The sequence below is a fragment of the Perognathus longimembris genome, chromosome 13, assembly GCF_023159225.1.
Source record: "Perognathus longimembris pacificus isolate PPM17 chromosome 13, ASM2315922v1, whole genome shotgun sequence".
NCBI lineage: Eukaryota > Metazoa > Chordata > Mammalia > Rodentia > Heteromyidae > Perognathus > Perognathus longimembris.
The window spans coordinates 51842342-51864437 of NC_063173.1; the positions used below are offsets into that span (position 1 = coordinate 51842342).

General features: G+C 36.7%; 2 protein-coding genes across 2 annotated transcripts; both read right to left on the bottom strand.

Moving 5' to 3' along the window:
* Positions 1-6458: 6458 nt before the first annotated feature.
* Positions 6459-7403, bottom strand: LOC125361853 (olfactory receptor 1009). Its single transcript, XM_048360452.1, has one exon. The coding sequence runs from the start codon at positions 7401-7403 to the stop codon at positions 6459-6461; it is 945 nt and encodes a 314-aa protein (XP_048216409.1).
* An 8551-nt stretch (positions 7404-15954) lies between these two features.
* Positions 15955-16890, bottom strand: LOC125362569 (olfactory receptor 998-like). Its single transcript, XM_048361389.1, has one exon. It carries the CDS (start codon positions 16888-16890, stop codon positions 15955-15957), a length of 936 nt encoding a protein of 311 aa, XP_048217346.1.
* Positions 16891-22096: the final 5206 nt, after the last annotated feature.

Here is a 22096-nt window from a genome sequence, read left to right on the forward strand (position 1 = left end):
CCATCTAATTTTTCATTCAAAGTTCTACATTTTGCTTTCTAATTTCTACTTGCAACCAAGTCAGATTCCTTCTGTGGCATTTTTACCATGCTCTTCTGGGCATTCCTCTTCTATCTAGTAACCTCCTCTCATTGGATGTGAGAGGTTTCTCTTCACCACCAGTCTCTAGGCTGGAAAATCCTTTCATGAAAACACCAAACGCACTCACTAGCCAACTGCACGAGGCAATCTATCTACTGCAGCCAGTCTACCTTCTTTCTTTGCTTGGGGTCTATTTGCTTCTGCTTAGTTCTCTTTTTAATATACTTTTTAGTATCTTTAAATAGTTGTGCAAAAGAGTTGCCATTCAGCTTGTGAATACAGTGTATTTTGACAGATGTTACCCCTTTCAGCATTCTCCTCCATCTCTCCAACCCCACACCCCTTTCGATGTGCATTGAATTCTATGACTGCATTCTCCCCCCATTCACATATTCTATTGCCATACATTCCAACCATTCATGTATTAACAATAATATATAAACGTCTAAACTGTATACAACCCTACATAAGTTATCTAATCTAATTCTAACCATGGTGAAATAATCACCAAAATCAGGTTACATAAAGAACAGGTTCAAATACCATTTCATTAAATCAAACTTCAGCTCACCTAAAAGTGAGGGTTCTATAAACATTAAGTATGTAAAATACCATCACAAATGTTCCCTTGGATCTTTTAATTTACATTTAAGTCAGGGTGCCCAGGAGAGAAAATATAAATTTCTCTTCTAAAAATTAGGATAAAATTATTTATATAATTAAATCTGTCTCCTATTTCAAATTTTACATATTACAGAATAATTAACATTTTTACTTTTGTTGCTATAGCATCATTAAAAATTAATGAAATCCCTTTTCAAATCCCACTTATCCACCAAGGTGTTTTTCCTAATATTTACCAAATACTAAAATAGTTTTTATTGCTTGCCAATAATAGGAAATATAGTGAACACTAATAATAATAGCAAATAAAATGAAGGCCTTATTCTACTCATTTTATAAGAATTGACTCTATAGCAACTAGTAGTACCAGCTCTCTAAATATGAAATATATAAGCTCAGAGGAACCAAGTAATGAAGTTGTATAGTCAAGATTTGACCCCAGGTATGACTCTGAGGCACTTGATCCTATCTACTGTTATATATATGAATGAGAGATTTATAGAGAGATAGGTTTGTAGAGATTTATTATTTTATGTTTATATATAGAATGTGTGTGTGTATGTGTGTGTAAAGCTGGATAAATATATAGTTTCTCAAATAACAGCTTTAGTCCTATTACTGGGAAGTGTACTGATCTTATTTGGACATGACCAGCAACACTTAGAAGAATAGAACAGAAGTACAAATCATCAGCTACTTTCTTTCAGTATGCTATGGTAAATAGTTTAGGCCTTGTAGGGGTATTTTTTTCTGTGATAATTATCCAGCACAAACATTTTCATTATAGGGCTTAAAACACAACTTTTACAGTCTTATCACATCCTCATTCCTAGTGGGCATCTCAAGATCAACTGATATTAACATCTTACTATTACCGTTATTATCCCTTGTATGAGTGTTATTCCATGAAGAGGAAGGAGATTACTTTTAAGGTGCTCTAAATTTGCCAGGTGTGTAAAGTAAAAATCACTTGCAAAATATTAAAACTATTGGTTAAGAGTAAAGATGGAAATCAAAATGAAAACAAAAAACTACATTATTAATTTATTTCTTCTCTACTAAAGTAGTGAAGGACTGAGTAGGACAATTATTTCCAGCTTACAGTAGGAAGCCTTTGATTTGCTGTTGTTAGGAGGAGATAAGTGTTTGTCAAGTCAAACTCTAAATGGTGTGCTTGTAGAACAGGCTTAAATTGTTCTGTCAGATGACATGAAGAAAACATTACTTCTTTGTCATTTACTTAGGTAACAGATGTGAATCGCAAAGTAGAACAACTGTTTTATATTGTTTACATACAAGGAAGTTAATGAAAAACACCTGTCCATCACGTGAGCATGCACAGGCCCAGGTGAAATTTGTATATAATTTCTCAGCCCTCCAAAATACACTCATTCTTAAGCTTTGATAGCTGTTTCCAACTCTGATTTTAGACATAGTTCTTTGTTACCAAAGGCAGCAGCCAGACATGTTCCTTGTGGTTGATAAGGCCATGCTGCCCCCTCCTGGCAATGTCTAGCAGCAACTGAAGAATAAAGAACACTATTTCACCAGGAAGGTTTAGGTGTGAACTTAAGGCCACCGGGACAGGAGATGGTTGAGTAGATGAAGAGATAAATAGAAAAAAAAAAAAAGAAACACCAAAAAAGTGTAAAGTTTTGTATTTTATAAGTAACCTTAAGTCAAACTTTGAGACTTGTATTCTGAAATAGAACTAATATTTAAAGGTAGGTTTGTAAGGATATATAATCATTTTTGAGATTATTTATTAACAGAAATTAAAGAAAAAAACATAGTCATTACTGATTCTTTTGTTACAGTCCTCTGAAAATGATACCTGAAGGAAAACAAAGCCTTGTATGTTCAGGAAAGTTTATTAAACTTCTCTGAAAGAAATGCCCGACACTGTGCTAGATTCTGACCATAAAGAAGTAATATCCTGGGGGCTGGGAATGTGGCTTAGTGGTACAGAGCTTGCCTCACATGCATGAAGCCCTGGACTTGATTCCTCAGCACCACATAAACAGAAAAAGCCAGAAGTGGCACTGTGGCTCAAGCGGTAGAGCGCTAGCCTTGAGCAAAAGAAGCTCAGGGACAGTGCTCAGGCCCTGAGTTCAAGCCCCAAGACTGGCAAAAAAAAAAAAAAGGAGTAATATTTTAGCCAGGCACTGGTGACTCACACCTGTGGTCCTAGCTACTTAGGAGGCTGAGATTTGAGGATCGCAGTTTGAAGCCAACAGGGGCAGAAAAAGCTGCAAGTGGCACTGTGGCTCAAGTATTAGAGCACTAGTCTTGAGCACAACGAGGCTCAGGGACAGTACCCAGACCCTGAGTTCAAGTCCCTGGACAAGCAGAAAAATAAATAATATCTCCTCAGGATGTATTATTTTAATTTTATTAGAAATAGAAAACATAATTTTATAAACTTTAAGGACAAAGAATGTTATGCCTCTCCAATCCATAAAAGTAGCCATATGTATTAATATTAAACTATAGAATATTAGTAATAGAAATATCAACTCACTTGTCTTCTAAATGCTTACCTATCATGTAGTGCCTTACATAAAACAATCTTTATTTCATATATGTATGTATATATATATATACATAAAACAATATATATACATAAAAATCTTCATTTCATATACATATGTATGTATACATATATGTATATATAAACTAAAACCATTCCTTAAGTCATCTGTTTTCTTAGGCTTTGCTCTTAGTTTTAATTTTGCACTATGTAGGTTTAGTTGTGGAATTTGAATATAAGTAGTACTAAACCATACCTACACTCTCTTTGCCTACACTCTGTCTTTTCTCTCTCTCTCTCTCTCTCTCTCTGTCACACACACACATAGATATTAAAAGGATAAAAATTACTTTTCAACAGATTGCTTCTCACATTGGTAAATTATGGGAAAATATTGACACAGTTTCATTCTCTTTCAATTTCTTTCTCTGTCCAAAAGATCTTGCTTACATATTTTCTCTTTCTTCACTATTCCATTCCAAATACATTTCCTGCCAACCAGTTTTCCTTCCTTTCCTGGTCATCAGAACCACTCCTTTGATATAGATGACTTGCTCCTCACACCCCCACTGGGGCTGTCCCCATCCTCAGACCTGCCTCTCCCAAACCGAAGAAAGAATATTTAATTCAGGAAAGTCAGAGAAAGCCAACAACATGGGCAAAGCTGCTAAAACAGAAAAAGCAATCAAACATGGTTTTTTTTTCTTTTTAAGAGCATTAAATAGTAACAGAGGAAAAGGATAGAAACCATCACCTAATGATCTACACTCACTTATATTCTTTCCATGGAACATAAAAGCCATGCCCATAAACTCTATGAACTTGTGTCTGTGTTCTCCCTGGCTCCCTTCTCCAAAAGCCAGATGTTGTCTACTTGGATTCAAGATGCCTATGTGATGAGAAAATTGTAGTAACCTGAATGATTCAAAGGCATTATTTTTCTCATGAGAAAAGTAAGAGGGTCATCAAAATAGAGAACAGGGATGATAGCCAAAACTGTAGAAGTGAAAATCAGGATTGGACAGCTAGCTATACCTTTTCTATATACTCAGCTGCGTGTCTATGAGCTCTGAAACTATAGTCACAGCCCAAGTACATCTGTCTTTCCTGAAAACTCTTTATTTTTTCCATATCGTAGACTGGATCTGAATTTAGACCCACTTTCACAAAGAAAATCCTACTGAGGCTGGACAGAGATGCCACTAAACACTGGCTAGTTGTTGGTTTGTTGTTGTTGTTTTTTCAGAGAAATATACATACATAATTAGTGATGACAGAATTTATTTCCATCTGTGATTGATACTATTTTTCATTAAAAAAAAATCAAAAAGAGTAGCTCTGCCTTCCAGTAATAGGACAGATTCTTACTATGGCAGTAAAGAAGTAAATAATCATTAGGTAAATAAAATGTTCAGAAGTAAATAATGCTCAGATAACTGAAGTTTGATGTGAATGCAAATTAATTGCACAATTAAAGACTAACAATCTGAATGATAGAAACATATAAGGACTCATCTTATGCCATCTAATACCACTAAAGTATCTCAGTAATATAATCTGAAGTAAAGATGCATTAAATAGCATGTCAGAATATCAGATGGTTGATGGTACTGAGATTTCTCAGAAGTCCACAGCTCTCATAAGATACTGTGGTGTTCATGAATTGGAGGCATAGAGTTTGCCAACCAACCACTGTGGCACAATAACCACATGGCATGGTAGTTGCTTAGAATTCTAGGCACCAACTGTTATGTATATACCACGAGTGACAAGAGGAGCCCCAATTAACCACAAGAATGTAAACAACTGCTGTCAGGAATATCCCCAAACTTAATCATCTTCCTTTTAGTGAAAAACATTTAACTTAAAACTTTAATAATCTAAAGCAGTCACTTTACCAAATGTAACAAGTACATTTATTTACCCCTGTGATTGTTCATCAGACCTTTCTTTAATTGAATTAGTTGTTTCAAAAATAAATCATATAAATTAAGAGGGAGAACTTTCTAAGAGAATATAGGAACCCATTAAATAGCATCCTTTTGCCACTGCTTCTGCCTCTCTAGCTGTCAATCAATACAAGACTCATTCCTTTTCTCTGGGAAAGTGGCATTGAGAAACTGTGGTTGCCACTGGTCTATTTAACATCACCATATCATATCTATGTCTTGTTCTCCCTTTCTCTTGGATTGGCCAGTCCTGCTGAACTCAATTTGTCCTCATCATCAGTTCTGTAAAGTGCAATCTTAGAAATATTGCAACACTCAAAGCAGGTTCAGCTACATCCTAGAAGAAGAAAATGGGGCTGTCATACTGTTTTACCCACAAGTGTCACCTATGAAAGCCCTTCCTTACCCAGTAAACCTCACCATGAAATCCACATGGGCAGTAGCTTGAGCTAAATCTACACTGTGAATTTTCCTTGTCTCACCACTCACGTTTTTACCCTGCTTGTTTACATTTTTCTTTTCTACCCAGGTGTACATCTTTTAAAATCTAAACATAACTTTATGATGTTATATTATGCCCAAATAGCATACTACTAAAAATGACCTGCAGACTCTGTTTTGTATCAAATAAATACTTTCCCAGCATCATTTTATCTTCCCGCAAAATAGTTACAATTCTTGAAGGTTTTTTTTTATGTTTTGAGAAAGCATAGAAAGGTGTTAAGAATATTTTTAAACTTTGTATTTTTAAAGTTCATTGCGATCTTTTCAATTGAGAAACAAGAAAAGTACATGAAAATTAGGATACAGATTGTTTTTCTGGCCTCCTTGTTCATTTTTCTCTTTTTTACTTTTAATTTCTTTAGTAACCCACTTCTATTTGTTTTTGTTTAAAAAAAAAACGAATCTCAAAGAATAATAGAACAACCTAAGAGTGAAATACACAAAGAAACATCTTGAGGTTACTACCACTATGTGTCTCCAGGCGGAAAAGTGAGATTGGGAGCATTTTATTTTCATTGCCATTCCTCCTGTGCTTGGGTATATTTTCACTTAGTCTACAACGATTATGTCTTTTTGTTTTGTTTTGTTTTCAGGAGACAAGAAGAAAGAAAATAGGAGTCAAGTATAAAGAATAAATATGCGGGTTTTTCCTAGTGTAAGCTAACGATCCACTCCGCGCTCTTCCGCTCTGGGTGCGGGACGGAGGGTGTGTATGCGGTCCACCATCCTCCTGGCGGTCTGTTTTCTGTGTTGGGTTCTCCGTAGGAAGTTCAATTCCTCCTGAAGAACTTCCTCTTGGCCACCAGCCTCCCCGCGGCGGCTTTCACCTCTTTGTTTCTCAAGCTGTAGATGAGGGGATTCAACATGGGGATCACGGCCGTGTAGAACACGGACACCACCTTATTGAGATCCAGCGAGGAGATGGCACTGGGCCTCACGTAGATGAAGAAGAGCGTCCCGTAGAGGATGGAGACGGCGGTGACGTGCGAGGAGCAGGTGGAGAAGGCCTTGCGCCGCCCCTCCGCAGAGCGGATGCTCAGGATGGCCAGGAGGATGAAGAAGTAAGAGACCAGGATGGTCAGGCTGCTCACCACCAGCACGGCCCCGGCCACGATGAAAACTAGCAGCTTGTTGATCCAGATGTCGGCACACACGAGTGAAAGCAGGGGAGACATGTCGCAGAAGAAATGGTTGATGACGTTGGAGCCACAAAAGGGCAGGCGGAAAGCAGCCGTGGTGTGGGTCATGGTGTTGAAGAAGCCCACCGCGTAGGGTCCGACCACCAACTGCACGCACAGTCTGGGCGACATAGCCACGGAATACAGGAGGGGGTTGCAGATGGCCACGTAGCGGTCGTAGGCCATGGATGCCAGGAGCAGACACTCGATGGCCACAAAGAACCCGAAGAACCACTGTTGCAAGGCGCATCCCAGGAAAGAGATGGCTTTCCTTTCTGCAAAGAAGTCAGTGAGCATCTTGGGCCCCACGACGGATGAGAAGCAGATATCCACGAAGGACAGATGGCTGAGAAAAAAGTACATGGGCGTGTGCAGGCGCGAGTCCACGCGGATGAGAATGATCATGCCCAGATTTCCTGTCATCGTCACAAGGTAAAAGAGCAGGAAGAGCAGGAAAAGGAAAATCTGCAGCCGGGGGTTATACTTTAAGCCTACGAAAATGAATTCTGTGATCCTTGTATAGTTCTCACGAGCCATCGGTTGGTTCAGATCTCTCTCTGGGGAGAAAAATCAAGAATGGATAACATAAGCAATGTCATAAAATCATGGGAAAAGAAATTACTGGTGGGAGTTACTTACAAACACTGCACATTTAAATCTTAAATATGGTGTAGACAATTAAACATATCCCAGTTCTAAAGAGTAATGTGACATGTCCTAAAGAGAAAGTTAAGATTTAAGAAATCATATGTGCCTCCTCAAGCACCTGTAGAGTTGTTACCTCATTATAGTTATTTTGATGGAATCGTAAAAACTATTTAAGAAATGGTTTAATAAAAGTTAGGAGCTTAATAAAAAATTAAGAATGAAATAAAAGGAAACTTTCAAAATATAAAGCTTTCTAGCCTTGAAATAAAAAGAACTATTTGTGCTGGGGGCATAGCTCAGTGGAAAGCCACTTGATTAGTATGCACAAGGCCCTGGATTTAATCCCAGCACCAAAAGTAAAGCATAGGAAAATGTATGTTCATATGGAAAAATTAAACTATCGAACTTTTACTGACACAAAGAAAGATATGACTAAATACTTAGGAAGGAAAGGTCCATTTTATAGATCAAGAGCTCAGCTCTACAGATTAATTTCCTTCTGAGAAGAAAGTTAGCTCATACAGGGAAAGCAAATCCGTGCTTGGCCATTCTTTAATCTGAACTATTAGACACAAAGGAAATCGTCAGTGAAGTCAGGAGACAGTAAATCCATGCTCCCTGGACAGGCAGCAATTATGCCTAATGCTAACAACCCTTTCCTTTCACTTACTGCTGTTCTTTTTCTGAGTGATAAATCTTACCTTTTTTCTCACATGTAAATTCTCTAAAAATCTTTCGGTTTGAAATGACTGCTGTAGTGGAAACAGCTGATACTTATCTGGAAGAACTCTATCACCTTGACATTGGGAAATCATCTTTCTATCATAGGCACAGGCTTCTGAATGCATCATCCCATAGCTGCATTAACTCTGTGGTTACCATGAGTCTGCTTTGTTGTTTACAACTGACATTGATTTCTTGACCTACAACTTGCTTTGTTTCCTATCAAAATGGTTTTCTTAGGTTGATAGAGCTAGAATACACATCCAATTCTTTGGATGATGCAATTAATCCAATTCCAATCAAATCTAAACAGGATTTCAATGAAGCATTCCATTTTAAAATTAATGGAAGGGGAAATCATTGTAAGACAGCTTAAACAGCCAAGATTAATTCATCATAAAAAGATGCTGCAAATGAACTCCAAGTTATGGAAATAAGTGGTTTATCACTGTTACTTTCGATGTACCATGTGAAATTATGCCTTTTTTAGGTCTTTTTTTTTTTTGTCTTTTTTTTAATCGGTGGTGGGGCTTGACCTCTGGGCCTGGGCGCTGTCCCTAAGCTCTTACAGCTCACTGCCAGAGCTCTACCACCTGAGTCCAATTATTCTTTTTCTTCTCTTTCTTCCCCATGCTTTTACCCATGATGTCACTGTAACTGATTTTGGTACCCTGGGTATTGTATGTATGTTTATCTGAACTAGGGAAGGGAAGGAGAACACCAAAATAGAGAGACAAAGGGTAAAAGGTGAACCAATACAAAAGCAATGCTTATAAAACAATATGCTGTAAACCAATTGTACAACTCTGGTGGGAGGGAATAGAAAAGGGGGGAAAGTGGGGAAAAATGAGGAAGGAGGTAACAAGTTGGATAAAATATGGACTCACTACCTTATATATGAAACTGTAACCCCTCTGTACATCATTTTGACAATAAATAAATAAATAAATTTTTAAAAAGCTATTACATGAGTGAATTTGAAGAATATAAAACTATGTGATACCAAAATTCTACCTATACCACTTGAATTTCTAAATTTCTAGCTGTGAATTCATGATGAGAAATCATAAGAAACAGAATTACAGTGTTACTCTAAGGATGGTCTTCTTAAAGCATGAGAAATAATGTGATAAGTTTTTCTTTGTATTATGTCTATATGAATGTATGCAAACATGAACTATCTGTAAAATTAAGACATTCACATTGGGGAAAAATGTTGCAACATGTATTACAAAATAATTAAAGTTAGAGCACACATCAATAAACATAACACACATTCAGAAAGTTAGCTGATCAAAGATATAGACATCATACCACAAGACAGGAAATCTCATATCCCAATAAACTTGAAAAATGCTTCATCCCTCTAATAGTCACAGAAATAAAATTAAAATACTAATAGTATACAATTTTCACCCGTGTTATGAAATATGAACACAAAGTATTAATGAGGCAATGTGACATCAGTGGTAACTCAACTTTTGGGGGCTGGGGGAGGCCCTGTTTCTGCAGTTTGATTTTACACTAATTAACATTACAAGTTTTAGGGTATATATCTAGTTATTTAAAATACTTAATCTCTTCCCTGCTGAAATACAGGAAATAATAATGATCTCTTTTCCACCATGTTTAAAATGATGTAAACCCGAAATCCATACAAATGTTCTTCAGAAAAGTTAACCACAAAATAAACATTGTTATAGTCATTCTAAGAAACACTGTGCAGAAGTTTCAAAATTAGGAAGCTTTACATGTAGGTCCATAATTGCTTTTCTAACATACATCAAAAAGAAGCAGCATGATAATTAACACAGTACAATATTATGAACATTACTTAAATCCTCTCACTTACCCTTCAAATTTTAAATTGAGTGTAAAAAAATAAAAGCAACTGGAAGGATCAACACTAAATTAACATTTATAAGTCAAAAGGACCAGGGAATTTCTTTGAGTGAGTTATCATAGAGAACTCAGCATACCTGTGATTTTTAGCTCTGCTTGAAATTTCAAGATTTTGATACAAGGAGAAAGTAAAAAATGTATGATTCTTGTGATTAAAACAATGTAAGCGAGGCATTCAGGAGGCTGAGATCTGAGGATTGCAGTTCAAAGTCAGCTTGGACAGAAAAGTACCCATGAGACTCTCATCTCCAATTAACCACTCAAAAACCATATGTGACGCTGTGTCTCAAAGAGGTAGAGTGCTAGCCTTGAGCAAAAGATTTCAAGAACAGTACTCAGGCCCAGAGTTCAAGTCCCATGATGGATTAAATACAAGTACACACATATATACATAGGTACATACATACATAATATAAAACCTAACTAAAAGAAGTAACAATCAAAAGCCATTTATTGAACTCTTTTAGCAATTAAAGCAAATGACTGTCATCAGTCTGTATTGGGAAATAAAAAGAGATATTTAAACCATTAAAGTGAGAAATATACCCAAGCCATGCACGCATCAGAACTCTTCATGTTCAAAGTTCTAAGAAACTAAGGGAACACTAGCCTCACTTTTGGAAAACTGAATTTCACACACACACACACATACACATACACACACACACACACACAATCTAAGTGACAACCACAAAAAGGGTGACAGATTTTTTGTGTAAATGGTGCTAATTATTTTATTATTTTAATTTTATTGTAAAGGTAAAGTAGTAAATTATAAATTCAATTTCTGCTATGTAGTGTGAATGATAATGTGGCTGGATTCATGATACTACAAATGTGTTACTACAATGCTGTGAGACAACAAAATAATAGTTGTGCAGTGAAGATTTACCAGGCTCTGCCATAGTAATGCATTTATTTTTTACTCCAGTCTAAATAAATATGCCATTAGACCACCATCTTTATTTGACAGAGTAGGCCATCGAAGCCCTACGTGTGAAAAGTGGCATGTCCAAAATCCCAGATCTGCTGCTTCCTGAGAGGACTATAAAAGTGACAATATTCTGAATTCAGAGCCACTTGGCTTTCAGCAAATACCATTCTTCCCGGAGAGATCCTCCAATCTCTCAGTATCCCAACCTCAGTCTATTCAAAGCCAAAGCATATTTAACAGTGAAGGGTTGGTGGTTGTGAAGAAATGAGTGAGAAATCCAGAGAAATCATGAACGAACTCATGTATGAGAGTTCTCAAATATTTTCAAATTCTGCCTGTGTTGAGATTTTCCTTATTATGTTCCACACCCCCTGCCTTCAGTGTGACACACATAACTCAATGCAATCACACGTGGAAAGAGCGTTCTAACCGCCACCCTGCTCAGGGATAGTCATTACATAAATGTGGCTGAAGGAAGTGTGAAGGTCTAGGTACTCGAAGATGGATTCAACTTGGACGTATGATGGATCTCTGAATCCTTTAGGGTTTTATAACACTTCTGGCTGGATTTCAGCATGCTATTCTAAGCTATTATCTCCTGACAATGGATATTCCCCTAGATCACATTTTAAATGGCAGACATTTTTTTTTTACTTTCCTAGGAATCCATTTTGTTCATTTGAATTTCTCAAAGGGTAAACAAAGACATAGAAATGGATTTTAAACATAAACTAGACTTACATTGTGATGAACTCCTTTCATCTATGGAAATGACAAGAGGAATTAAAACTAAAATCATACTCCTTTGTCAGCAATGGAGTCCATCCTTTCACCCTACCTGTGCCTCTGCACAGGTAAGCGGTCAGACTTCATTGACGTTACTTCATTTATGTTTAATCTACTGCTAGCATGTTTTCATTCTGGAGCAAATTGTTCCTTGCCTGCATTAAAGTTCCCAGAAGCGTTGCATCATCATTTTCCATTCTGAAAGCAGGCATGTCCCCAAAGGTTGCTATACTTTGGGAATTTTGTGGTTGAGAGAGCAGTACATTAATCTTGCTGCCTTAAACTCTGTAAAACAAATTAATAATAATAATCCACTGGGACGAACTTATTTGTTCTTCATGTCCTCTTGTTTGCCTAATTCATATCGAGTTAGAATTTGTGTAGAAATCAACAACTGTTGTATTTTCCCTACAAAAATCACTACATAATTTCTGCAAATGCTCAGCCAAAATATATTATGGCAGAGAACTAACCACAAAGATACCTTAAACATTTGGTTCATGAAAGCCAGGCCTCTTAAAAGTCTAAAAGGAAAAGAAACGAATGTAGAGATAGTTGGTCAAGTTGATGTAACCTAAGTAATGCTGAAGAAATATCAAATCAAGCACACCTATTTACATCACCAAAATAGAAATGTGTATATCTATAACCAGAACCACTTGCTGCTAGAAACAAAGATAATGAAGTAATTATACCACTAATTATTTTTATGTTTTTTAAATTTCATATTCAATTCAAATTCGTGGATGATATTTTTGCTGACTGTAGACAAAGCCTATTATGATAGTCTTTGCCAGTAATCCATACATTATAATAGGAAAAAAATCATAATACTGCACAGGTCTATGATTTGGGGCATGAGCAAAAGAGGTTCTGCTTTCTGTTCATAGTACCTATGCTAGGATAAGAAGTGGAGACCTAACATGACCAAAGTTTCTCAGTCCTAATCGTCTATGGATGCATGAAGTGTCTGCTATATCAGTGCATCTTTGCCAAACACAAAATTTAATCAAATGTAGCCTTACGTGCAAACTTTAAAAAGACATACAGATAATATATTCTAATTATGCCTAGTCATTCTTCTTGATGAGTTTATCAAAGCCAATTTCCCATGTTTCTTAACTCATTTCTATATGCTGGTCTCCCAGATGTGATTTATGATATCGTTTAACTTGCTTCTCTGAAGAAGCAAAATTTAATGGGAAAAAGTACTGAAAGATATGGAGAGAGTTATGAATGTGAATGAGCTGTGTCTGCTTGCTAATTGCAGAAACTATTATGAAACAAGGGCAAAGACTACACAGGAATTCACTCAAAGTGTTTCTGTACCTCTAGCTTAAATGACACTAAAATAATTTTAAAAAATTGTCATAACCAGTTGGCAAACTGGTCCCCTTCTTCCTCTGTCCTTTGATGATTGCCTCTGATAGCTCTATATACTACATTCTTTTTTAAGTGAGAGAGTTTTATAACATTTTATATAACAGAACAGAATATTCAGTTATCATGTCCCAAATAATTTTCTTCTAATTTTAGTATAGAAATACATGGGGAATTAAATTGTGTGTTGCTTTAGCTAATTTAGTTAGTTATTAATCACAAAGCAGTAATCGAAAAATATTACATGCGGTATATAATTCTTCAAATGGAAATACACTAATTATAGACCCCAGCGGGAAGTCTAGAAAACCTACATAACACATTGCCAAGTGCATTATAAAAGTTTCACTGATGAAAGTTGCTAACAAGAGGATTCAGTAATTCAACTTGGATTAACTGATAATCAAGATACAGTAATTTAAGAATGTCCCAAGTCTGCCTTGGGAGTTAAATAAAAGTTTGACAAGAAATGTACTTACTACCTTACATATGTAACTGTAACCCTTCTCTGTGACACTTGGACAACAAAATTAATTTTTAAAGAGTTAAATAGAAATAGAACAGTACATTCCTTTGCCCTGGATGTACTGAATAATCAATGCAGCAAGGACTTACAAATAATCACAAATTGATAATATGCTATGAAATCCAGAAGGAGATGTGCCACTATAAACTGAGTGAAATACAAAAAAAGAAAAAAACTTAACTGAACTGCCTAACCAAAGAGTGAGATCAGCTTCTCCTCTACAAAGATGTCAGGCAACAACTTAGGACCAGTGACAGAGAAGATACCGCAGGGGACAAGTGGCTGAGAATAAAGTACATGGGGAGGGGGAGGTTACAATTGAGAACCCATCCAGAGGAGAGTGATGATCCCAAGATCTCCCAGAAAAGTAGATACTCAAAAAGAAGTGGCAGGAAGAAGATGACTTGGAACTGAAGGAATTTGTTATACCGCTGAACAAAAACTCAATTACTTCCATTTGATGTCTCCACATTTTATTCATTCTTTACATGGGTTACATACTATTTCACAGTGAGAATATCCTTTCTCTTTATTTCTAGTAATGAGTATTTGTGTTTCACTTTTAGATAACATTTATCACTAAACAGAATGTGACAATATGTATAATTGTTAGGCTTTGACTTACAAGCTCCTGTGGCCCCATTTCCAAAAGATAGGCTTCTAGGGCAAAGGGTTTTGAGTGAAGCAGAATTGAAGGAGTTTAGAAAACAATGCTGGACACAATTTGAAAGAGTAGTTTCTGTTATTCTGTAACAGAGTGGGTTGACTCTAATTCAATATACCCTTTATGCATCTTATGCAAGAGGGAGACTTAAATACACAAATATAAAGAAAAAATAAGGAAATGAAAATAATAACTAACACAAATTGATCAGGGGACACAGTTATACATCTGCTGAGTAAGCACATTAAACTCTGCAAACATTCTCAATTTCTATGTATTATGCAGAGCAAAACAAAAGCTATAAGAAAATGCCATCTATCATGTTAAATGGAAACTATCATGTTAAATGGAAGTTAACAGATTTCTTTGTGGTAATGAAGCTATTCATACTACTGTCAAAAGTATGTGAATGTACAAATAAAATAAGAATTTCATCATCATTTTAATCTATGAATGTTTTATCTTCAAAGAAAAATACTGTTTTGTTCTCTCCCTTTTACTTCATTTACATAATGACATTGAATAAGATTTTCACATATTCGTGTTAATGTACATCCTTGTGTTGGAAAATTGTTCATTTATCTACCCATTTACCTATTTTCTGTGTGTGTGTGTGTGTGTGTGTGTGTGTGTGTGTGTGTGTGTGTGCTAGTCCTAGGGCTTGAACTAAAAGCCTGGACACTGTCCTTGATCTTTTTCACTCAAGACTAAGGCTTAACCACTTGAACCACAGCTCCACTTCAGTTTTAGGGTGGTTAATTGGAGACAGGAGAGAAGCTGACTGCAAACCACAATCCTTAGATATCAGCTTCCTGAGTAGCTATAATACATGTGTGAGCCACCAGTGCCTGGCTATTATTTTCTTTTTTTAACCTGTTGTGAATTTGGAAACGGTCTTTGCATATTAGGGATAGTAACAAATTTAAGCATATGAAACATATTTTTCTGACTATATAATTTTCTTTGTAATATTGGTTTTGGTGCCTTGCTTTCCCCTATAATCTTTCCTTTTTCTTCAATTAAAAAGTAGTGCTGGGTGCTGGTAACTTGCACCTGTAATCCTATCTACTTAGGAGACTGAGATCTGAGGATCATGGTTGAAGGCTAGTCCAGGCAAGGAACTCCATGCAACTCTTATCTTCAATTAATCAGCAAAAATCCAGAAGTGAAGCTGTGACTCAAATGGTAGAGTGCTAGCCTTGAGCAACAGAAGCTAAGAGACAGTACATAGGCCCTGAGTTCAAGCCCTAGTACAATCACAAAACAAAGTAGTTACATGCTCAAAATCATACATATGCTCACTTGTTTCCAACTCTGCTATTATATTTAAAATCTCAACAGCAGACGTGTTATATTCAAACTTACATCTTACAGAGACAGTGAGACAGAGGAAAAATGTTGTCAGAGAAATTCACTATTTTCCAAATAATCTTTACATAGGCAGAACCAGTGCAGTTCCCAGCCAAATGATTTTTGGTACATATGTAGCATCAATGTCTATGGTAAATACACGTAGGATGCTGTCTTACCCATCTTGTTTCCTATAGAACTTTCTCCTGAATGCACCTTGCATCTCCTTGTTCCTCAAACTGTATATGGGAGGGTTCAACATGGGGATCACCACCGTATAAAACACAGAAATCACTTTATTGATATTCAAGGAGGACCTTGAGCTAGGTCGAACATAAATAAAGAAAAGAGTCCCATAGAGGATGCTGACAGCTGCCAGGTGAGAAGAACACGTGGAGAAGGCTTTCTGCCTCCCACTGGTTGTCTGGATCCTCAAGATGGTAACCAGAATGTAAGCATAGGAGGTTGTGATGACTAGACCACTGAGCACTCCGATAGCTCCAGAGAAGACAAAGAGCACCCATGTATTTATCTGAGTGTCCACACATGCTAAGGCAAGCAATGGGGAAATGTCACAGAAAAAGTGGTTGATCACATGTGGGCCACAGAAAGGTAAGCAAAATGTGAAAGCCGTATGGGTTGTGATGTTTAGGACAGCTATGGCATAAGGCCCAACCACGAGCAGCACACAGAACTGCGGGGACATGATAAGAGGATACAGCAGAGGCTTACAGATGGCTGTGTAGCGATCATAAGCCATAGAGGCCAGCAGGAAACATTCTGTTCCCACAAAGAGACCAATGAACCACATCTGTGCAGCACAGCCTCCAAAAGAGATGCCTTTTATCTCTGCAAAGATATCATTCAGCATCTTCGGAGCAATGGACGAAGAGGAACAGAGATCTACAAAAGACAAGTGGCTAAGAAAAAAGTACATGGGAGTGTGGAGTTTGGGGTCAACCCATATGAGAATGATTATCCCCAAGTTACCCCCCAGAGTGACTAGGTAAACAAGGAGAAGTGTGATGAAAAGCACCATCTTCTGCTGGAGATTGTCTGTGAGGCCCACGAAAACAAACTGAGTTACCACAGTCTGATTCTTTCTTTCCATGGTCAATTGCAACCTGTCATTAGAAAGAAACAGAATAATTCTAGTACACAAAAAATCAATCATTAATCATCTCCAGGTCTTTTCCAAATCAGTGACAAATTATCTGAACATATGTGTTACAGAAATGTATGATGTATTCTTGCCTGAGAGATAATATTCTTAGCTCTCAGTCTGGGCAGTTGTGAAAAACTCATGCGAAAACATAGGCATCCTAACATTGGAGTCCTCAGGTTCTCTCACAACCACCGTCAAGACTTTCACCTGGATCATTGGCAATGAACTCCCATTATAAACTCATATTTGAAATGAGAATTGTTCTTGGTATTAATGAGCAATGTTATAGTTGTTCATGTTATAAATGTCTTCCCTCTTGATTAGATGATATTCATCGAATATGAGGAAGGATTTTATTGTGATATTCCCCACACATACATGAAATGTCCTTTGATCATATGCGCATTGAAGAACAAAAATTTTATAGAAGTTCCTTGATGCATGTAGACAATATGCTTAATCATATCCTAACCTCTTTCTTTCCCATTCCATTGATTATCTTCCCAAGTTGGCCCTTATTTTTACGGCTGTGTGGCTGAGTCATTTAAGATTACTTAGCTCTGTACTCATAGAAATGAGCCTCTGTGACAGAGGTGACTTTAAAGGAGGGGCCCCATTTATAAACAAGTATACCACATAAAGTTTTATTTAAATAAAAGAAGATGTGAACAGAAATGTCTCTAAGCTATGTAATTCTCACAAAAGAATACAAAGCCATGGAAAGGCCTGGGATTCTTGCCATTTAGATCATTTTGTGGCAAATACTGTTGCCAATTGTAATATAAATTGTATAGAAACATAGGAATCTTCTGAGCAAGGTGTATAGAATTATTTTCGATGATTGTCTAAATTTTATATGAACATCTTTTAAGGCACATACCCTGAAGTCAGTCCTACTATGATGCAGGTCAAATGTCAAATATATACTTCATTGGGGCAAGAAAAACTCAAGAAAAAATATTTAGTGGCACCAAAATTGAGGGACAAAAAGACAAACCTTTCCAAAAGCAATACTTACCAAACCATTTGGTGTAAATCAACTGCACAACACGGGGAGGAGAGGAAAAGGGAGGGGGGAATGAGGGAGGAGGTAACAAGTTAAACAAGAAATGTACTCACTGCCTTACATATGAATCTGTAACCCCTCTGTACCACACTCTGACAATAAAGAAAAAAATTTAATTAAAAAAATATATAGTGGCTCATTAGCCATATAAAGCAAATAAATCTGTTTAAAACTTCAAGATGATTATGTAAGATAATTTATGCTGGTTTGTACAACATTGTCACTTAATATCCTCAACAAAAGAGGAAAATGCCACATGAATTCTCTAATGATGAGTTCTGAAGTTAGAAATACAACATTTTCCAATACTTAATCATGACTGCATCTGATTAATTATGATTAATTTATTGTCATCATGATTGCTTCCATAATGCTTTGAGAATGCACTTCAGCACCCACAAAGACTACTGTGGATTTTAGAACCATTAGTCAATGGTTCTAACAAAATCTACAACAATCTTCATATGCCATTGAAGAAATGGTATGCGGAAATACAATTATACCAAGTTAGGTTTTTGGATAAACCGATGGTACATATTGCTTCCAGTTTGGGCAAAAAATCACTATTTATGTTGTTAGATGGTTGACCGGTTTGTTTGTTTACTTTAGTCAGTTGAATTTGAGTCATTTTGAGCCTTCTACAAAATCAAGAGTACTTATTCCTTTCCTATTTCTACTATTTTGAGGTCATGGAATTATTAATAAGGATCCCCTCTTTTTATCTGATTGTTAATGGGAAGATAAAATTCTATGCATTTTATATTATTCTCTGTCCTTTTAATATACAGGCATTTTCAAATGACCAGTTCAACCGAAATACCTTATCTATTACCTCCCGCAATTTTCATGCTTTGTTTCCCATAGGAATGGGATGTGGAAAAGTGTGAGAAGGCATATGCCTTAGTGGTTACAAAGACTATATCATTCACAGATGTTAAAAGTCCTGTTTATTATGAAAAATGGTGAATTCACTTGAGAAAATCACACTGCCCATTCATTTGGTCTCATGAGGATGTAGACAAAATTCTGAGATAGCCAACCTTCAAAGAACCTGAGGCAGGAGGTTACATCATAAAGCTCAAAGCAATCCTGATGTCTCAAGAACTTCATACAGTACATATATATATACACATATACATATGTGTATACATATGTATAGATAGTAGGTTTCAATATACTGTCTTAATAAGTAGCATATACACATATGTATATATGAAGAAAGTATACTAAAACCAACCATGTATATTATGCAAATGTTTACATATATTCATATATGCATGTACATAAGCTTATATATATATATTAAGACAGTTACTAAAAGACATAAAACACTGATAAAATAGAAGGAATGGGGTGGAGAAATAGGGATGGAATAGAGGGATGAGCTTATTCAAAGTACACCAAATGTGTATATGGTATTATCACAAGAAAACACCCACAAATTATATGTGCCGATTCAAAAATAAAATAAAAGTAAATGTCTTATTGTCTAAAATGCAGCATACTCAGTTCTCCCAGTGTATCTGTTAACTATCTATCCCTGACACCTACTTGAAAGGAATCATTGAATCAGAGGATGGACAGTTCAGCTTCTTTCATGGCAGCGGTCTTCTGAAGGCTGGCAACTTTCTACATATTTGTGCTGAAGACGAATCACCCTTCCCAAAAGGCCTGAACATGAAGAGATGAACTTGCACTTCAACATTGTTTCACACATTACGCAGAATAAGGGACCTTTTTTTTTTTTAACAGTTTACACTAACTTAGAGGCAGATCCCCAAAGAATTTAAACCTCAAGGGCTTACAGCTAGAGGGACAAAATTAAAATGATCTCAATTAGCATTTTGGCCATTTTCTAACTGTGAGGAAAGATGCTTATGTGAACAATACGTGTGTGTGTGTGTGTGTGTGCGTGTGTGTGTGCATTCCTCTGAGACCCTCCTTGGGAAGAAAGTCATTTTACTTTTATACTTGTAATTATTTTTAATTACTATGTAGTAATTGTACAGATTAAAGGGTTTCATTTTCACCTACAGTTTAATCATATTCATCCTCTGTATTACCCACTCTTGTTCTCTCTCCTCTTTTTCCCTATGAATTTCCCTAAAAATTTCCTCTTTTATTTCCATGTCCATTTTCTACACTAAATTTAATTAAATTTTAGGCAGATTTCTTCCTTCTTTTTTTGTTTTGTTTTTTTAGGTCTAAGGGACTCAAACTGGGTACCTGATGCTTTCACTCATTGGCTGGGGCGCTACCAACTGAGCCACACCTCTAGCCCCCAGAAGGCTTCTTTTTCACCAAAGGAATATGATGCTGTAAGAACCCAGAACCACTGCTGGAATAAACTTGTTCACTCAGTGCATGCAGACGCCACATTTTTTAGGAATAAGTCACTGTTCGATACTTTACTGGCTGAGTCATTTTCTGTAGTTTTTCAGTTTTTCTCTACCTTGTTCCCTGATGTTTAAAAACAATTTTTTTTAAAGAGGAGCTTCTACCTCATTTAGCTTGTGGAAGGTTTTGTTCAAGTTAATACACTGAAAGAGCATGAGTGTCCAATACACACAGAGTTACACCGTATTCATCAGTGTATATTCATTATTGTAAAAGACCTGGAACATACTTCCAGAGGTAATACATAGACAAAAGAAAGTGCAAAACAACAGTTTCAAAGGACTCTTGTCCCCCGGTAATCTGGGGACGTCACATTCAATCATATCCACCTGTCTGTAATAGAATGTCAGGTACATGGCCACAAGGAGCCATGGGTATCAGAAAGGCAGTGGGAGAAACCAACAAACAGTAAATAGTTGGAGGGTAGAGAGAAGCCAGTAATACGTATCCTTAGATCTAGAAAAGAAACAAAGGATTCTAACGTAGAGGCCTCTGATGGAAAGGGCTATAAACGAACAGGAGAGGAGATGGGAATCTAAGGACTGCAGGGAAAAGAAAAAAGGAAAAACCTGTCTTTGGGCACTCTGCCTGAAATAAAGTTTAAGGTACGAGATAGAAATTCCTCCAAACTAGCAGACACTAACGAAGGGGCTCCCTTCACAACCTTACTTCTGGCCTCCGGGGAGTGTTATGCCTTTAGAAGAGTTCTTAAAGAAAACCTCCTGTCTGGGAAGCACATAAGATCCTGCTTGCGTGGTGGTATGGGGGTGTGGGGGATGTTCTTATTCTTGTTGAATGATTATTGACCCTCTCTAGTCTACCAAGTAATGGCAATTGCAGTCCAGTGCCATACAAAGAACCATTTGTAAGCCTTCTGATGCATGGCATACACTCATGATTTGCAAATTCATTCTTTCAGTTCTGGTTAGGAAAGAACTGAAACCATTTACATTATGGAAATGTAGCATGTAATCAAAAACAATATTCATTTAGGATTTTCTAAATGTAATCTGGAGAGATGCGGGCAGTTTAGCCTCCCCTAAAACAAGATACTAGTCCTCTATATTTATAACAGAATTATAGGTTGTGCAAACAGCCACCAGAAGTTCAAAGACTCTAATAAAACACACATGCTCCAGAGAGTAAGAAATAAACTGTAACAAGATATAGGAAATTTACATTTGGAAAAGCTTGTACTGGATCCTAAGTGCCATATATTGCCAAGCCACAAGTGACATGAGGACCATTCTAGAATCACAAAGCATAATTTAACAACAACAAAAAAAAGTCACAGTGCTTTGCTATACATTGGGAGTGTGGTGACAACACGTTTCATGAACCAAAATGGGGATCTTGCCATTATAAAAATAAATGCTTCCAGCATTTATTATAGTATCAAGGAGAAAATGAAAGTGACAACACAGCAGCTTTGTCACTTGATACACATGAAAGAACAGGCTTTATGACATGGAAAACAGTAATGGTGGGAAAAGGCAATAGCAAGCACATTGGATCTACAATTAGAGGTTAATTTGGGTCCTGGGATTCAAAAACATCAATTGTATGACTTTGAAAAGCAGTGTTGCTGAGTGCCAGTGGCTCACATCTGTAATCCTTGCTACGCAGGAGGCTGAGATCTCATGATCATGGTTGGAAGCCAAGCCTAGAAAGGAAAGTCTGTGAAACTAT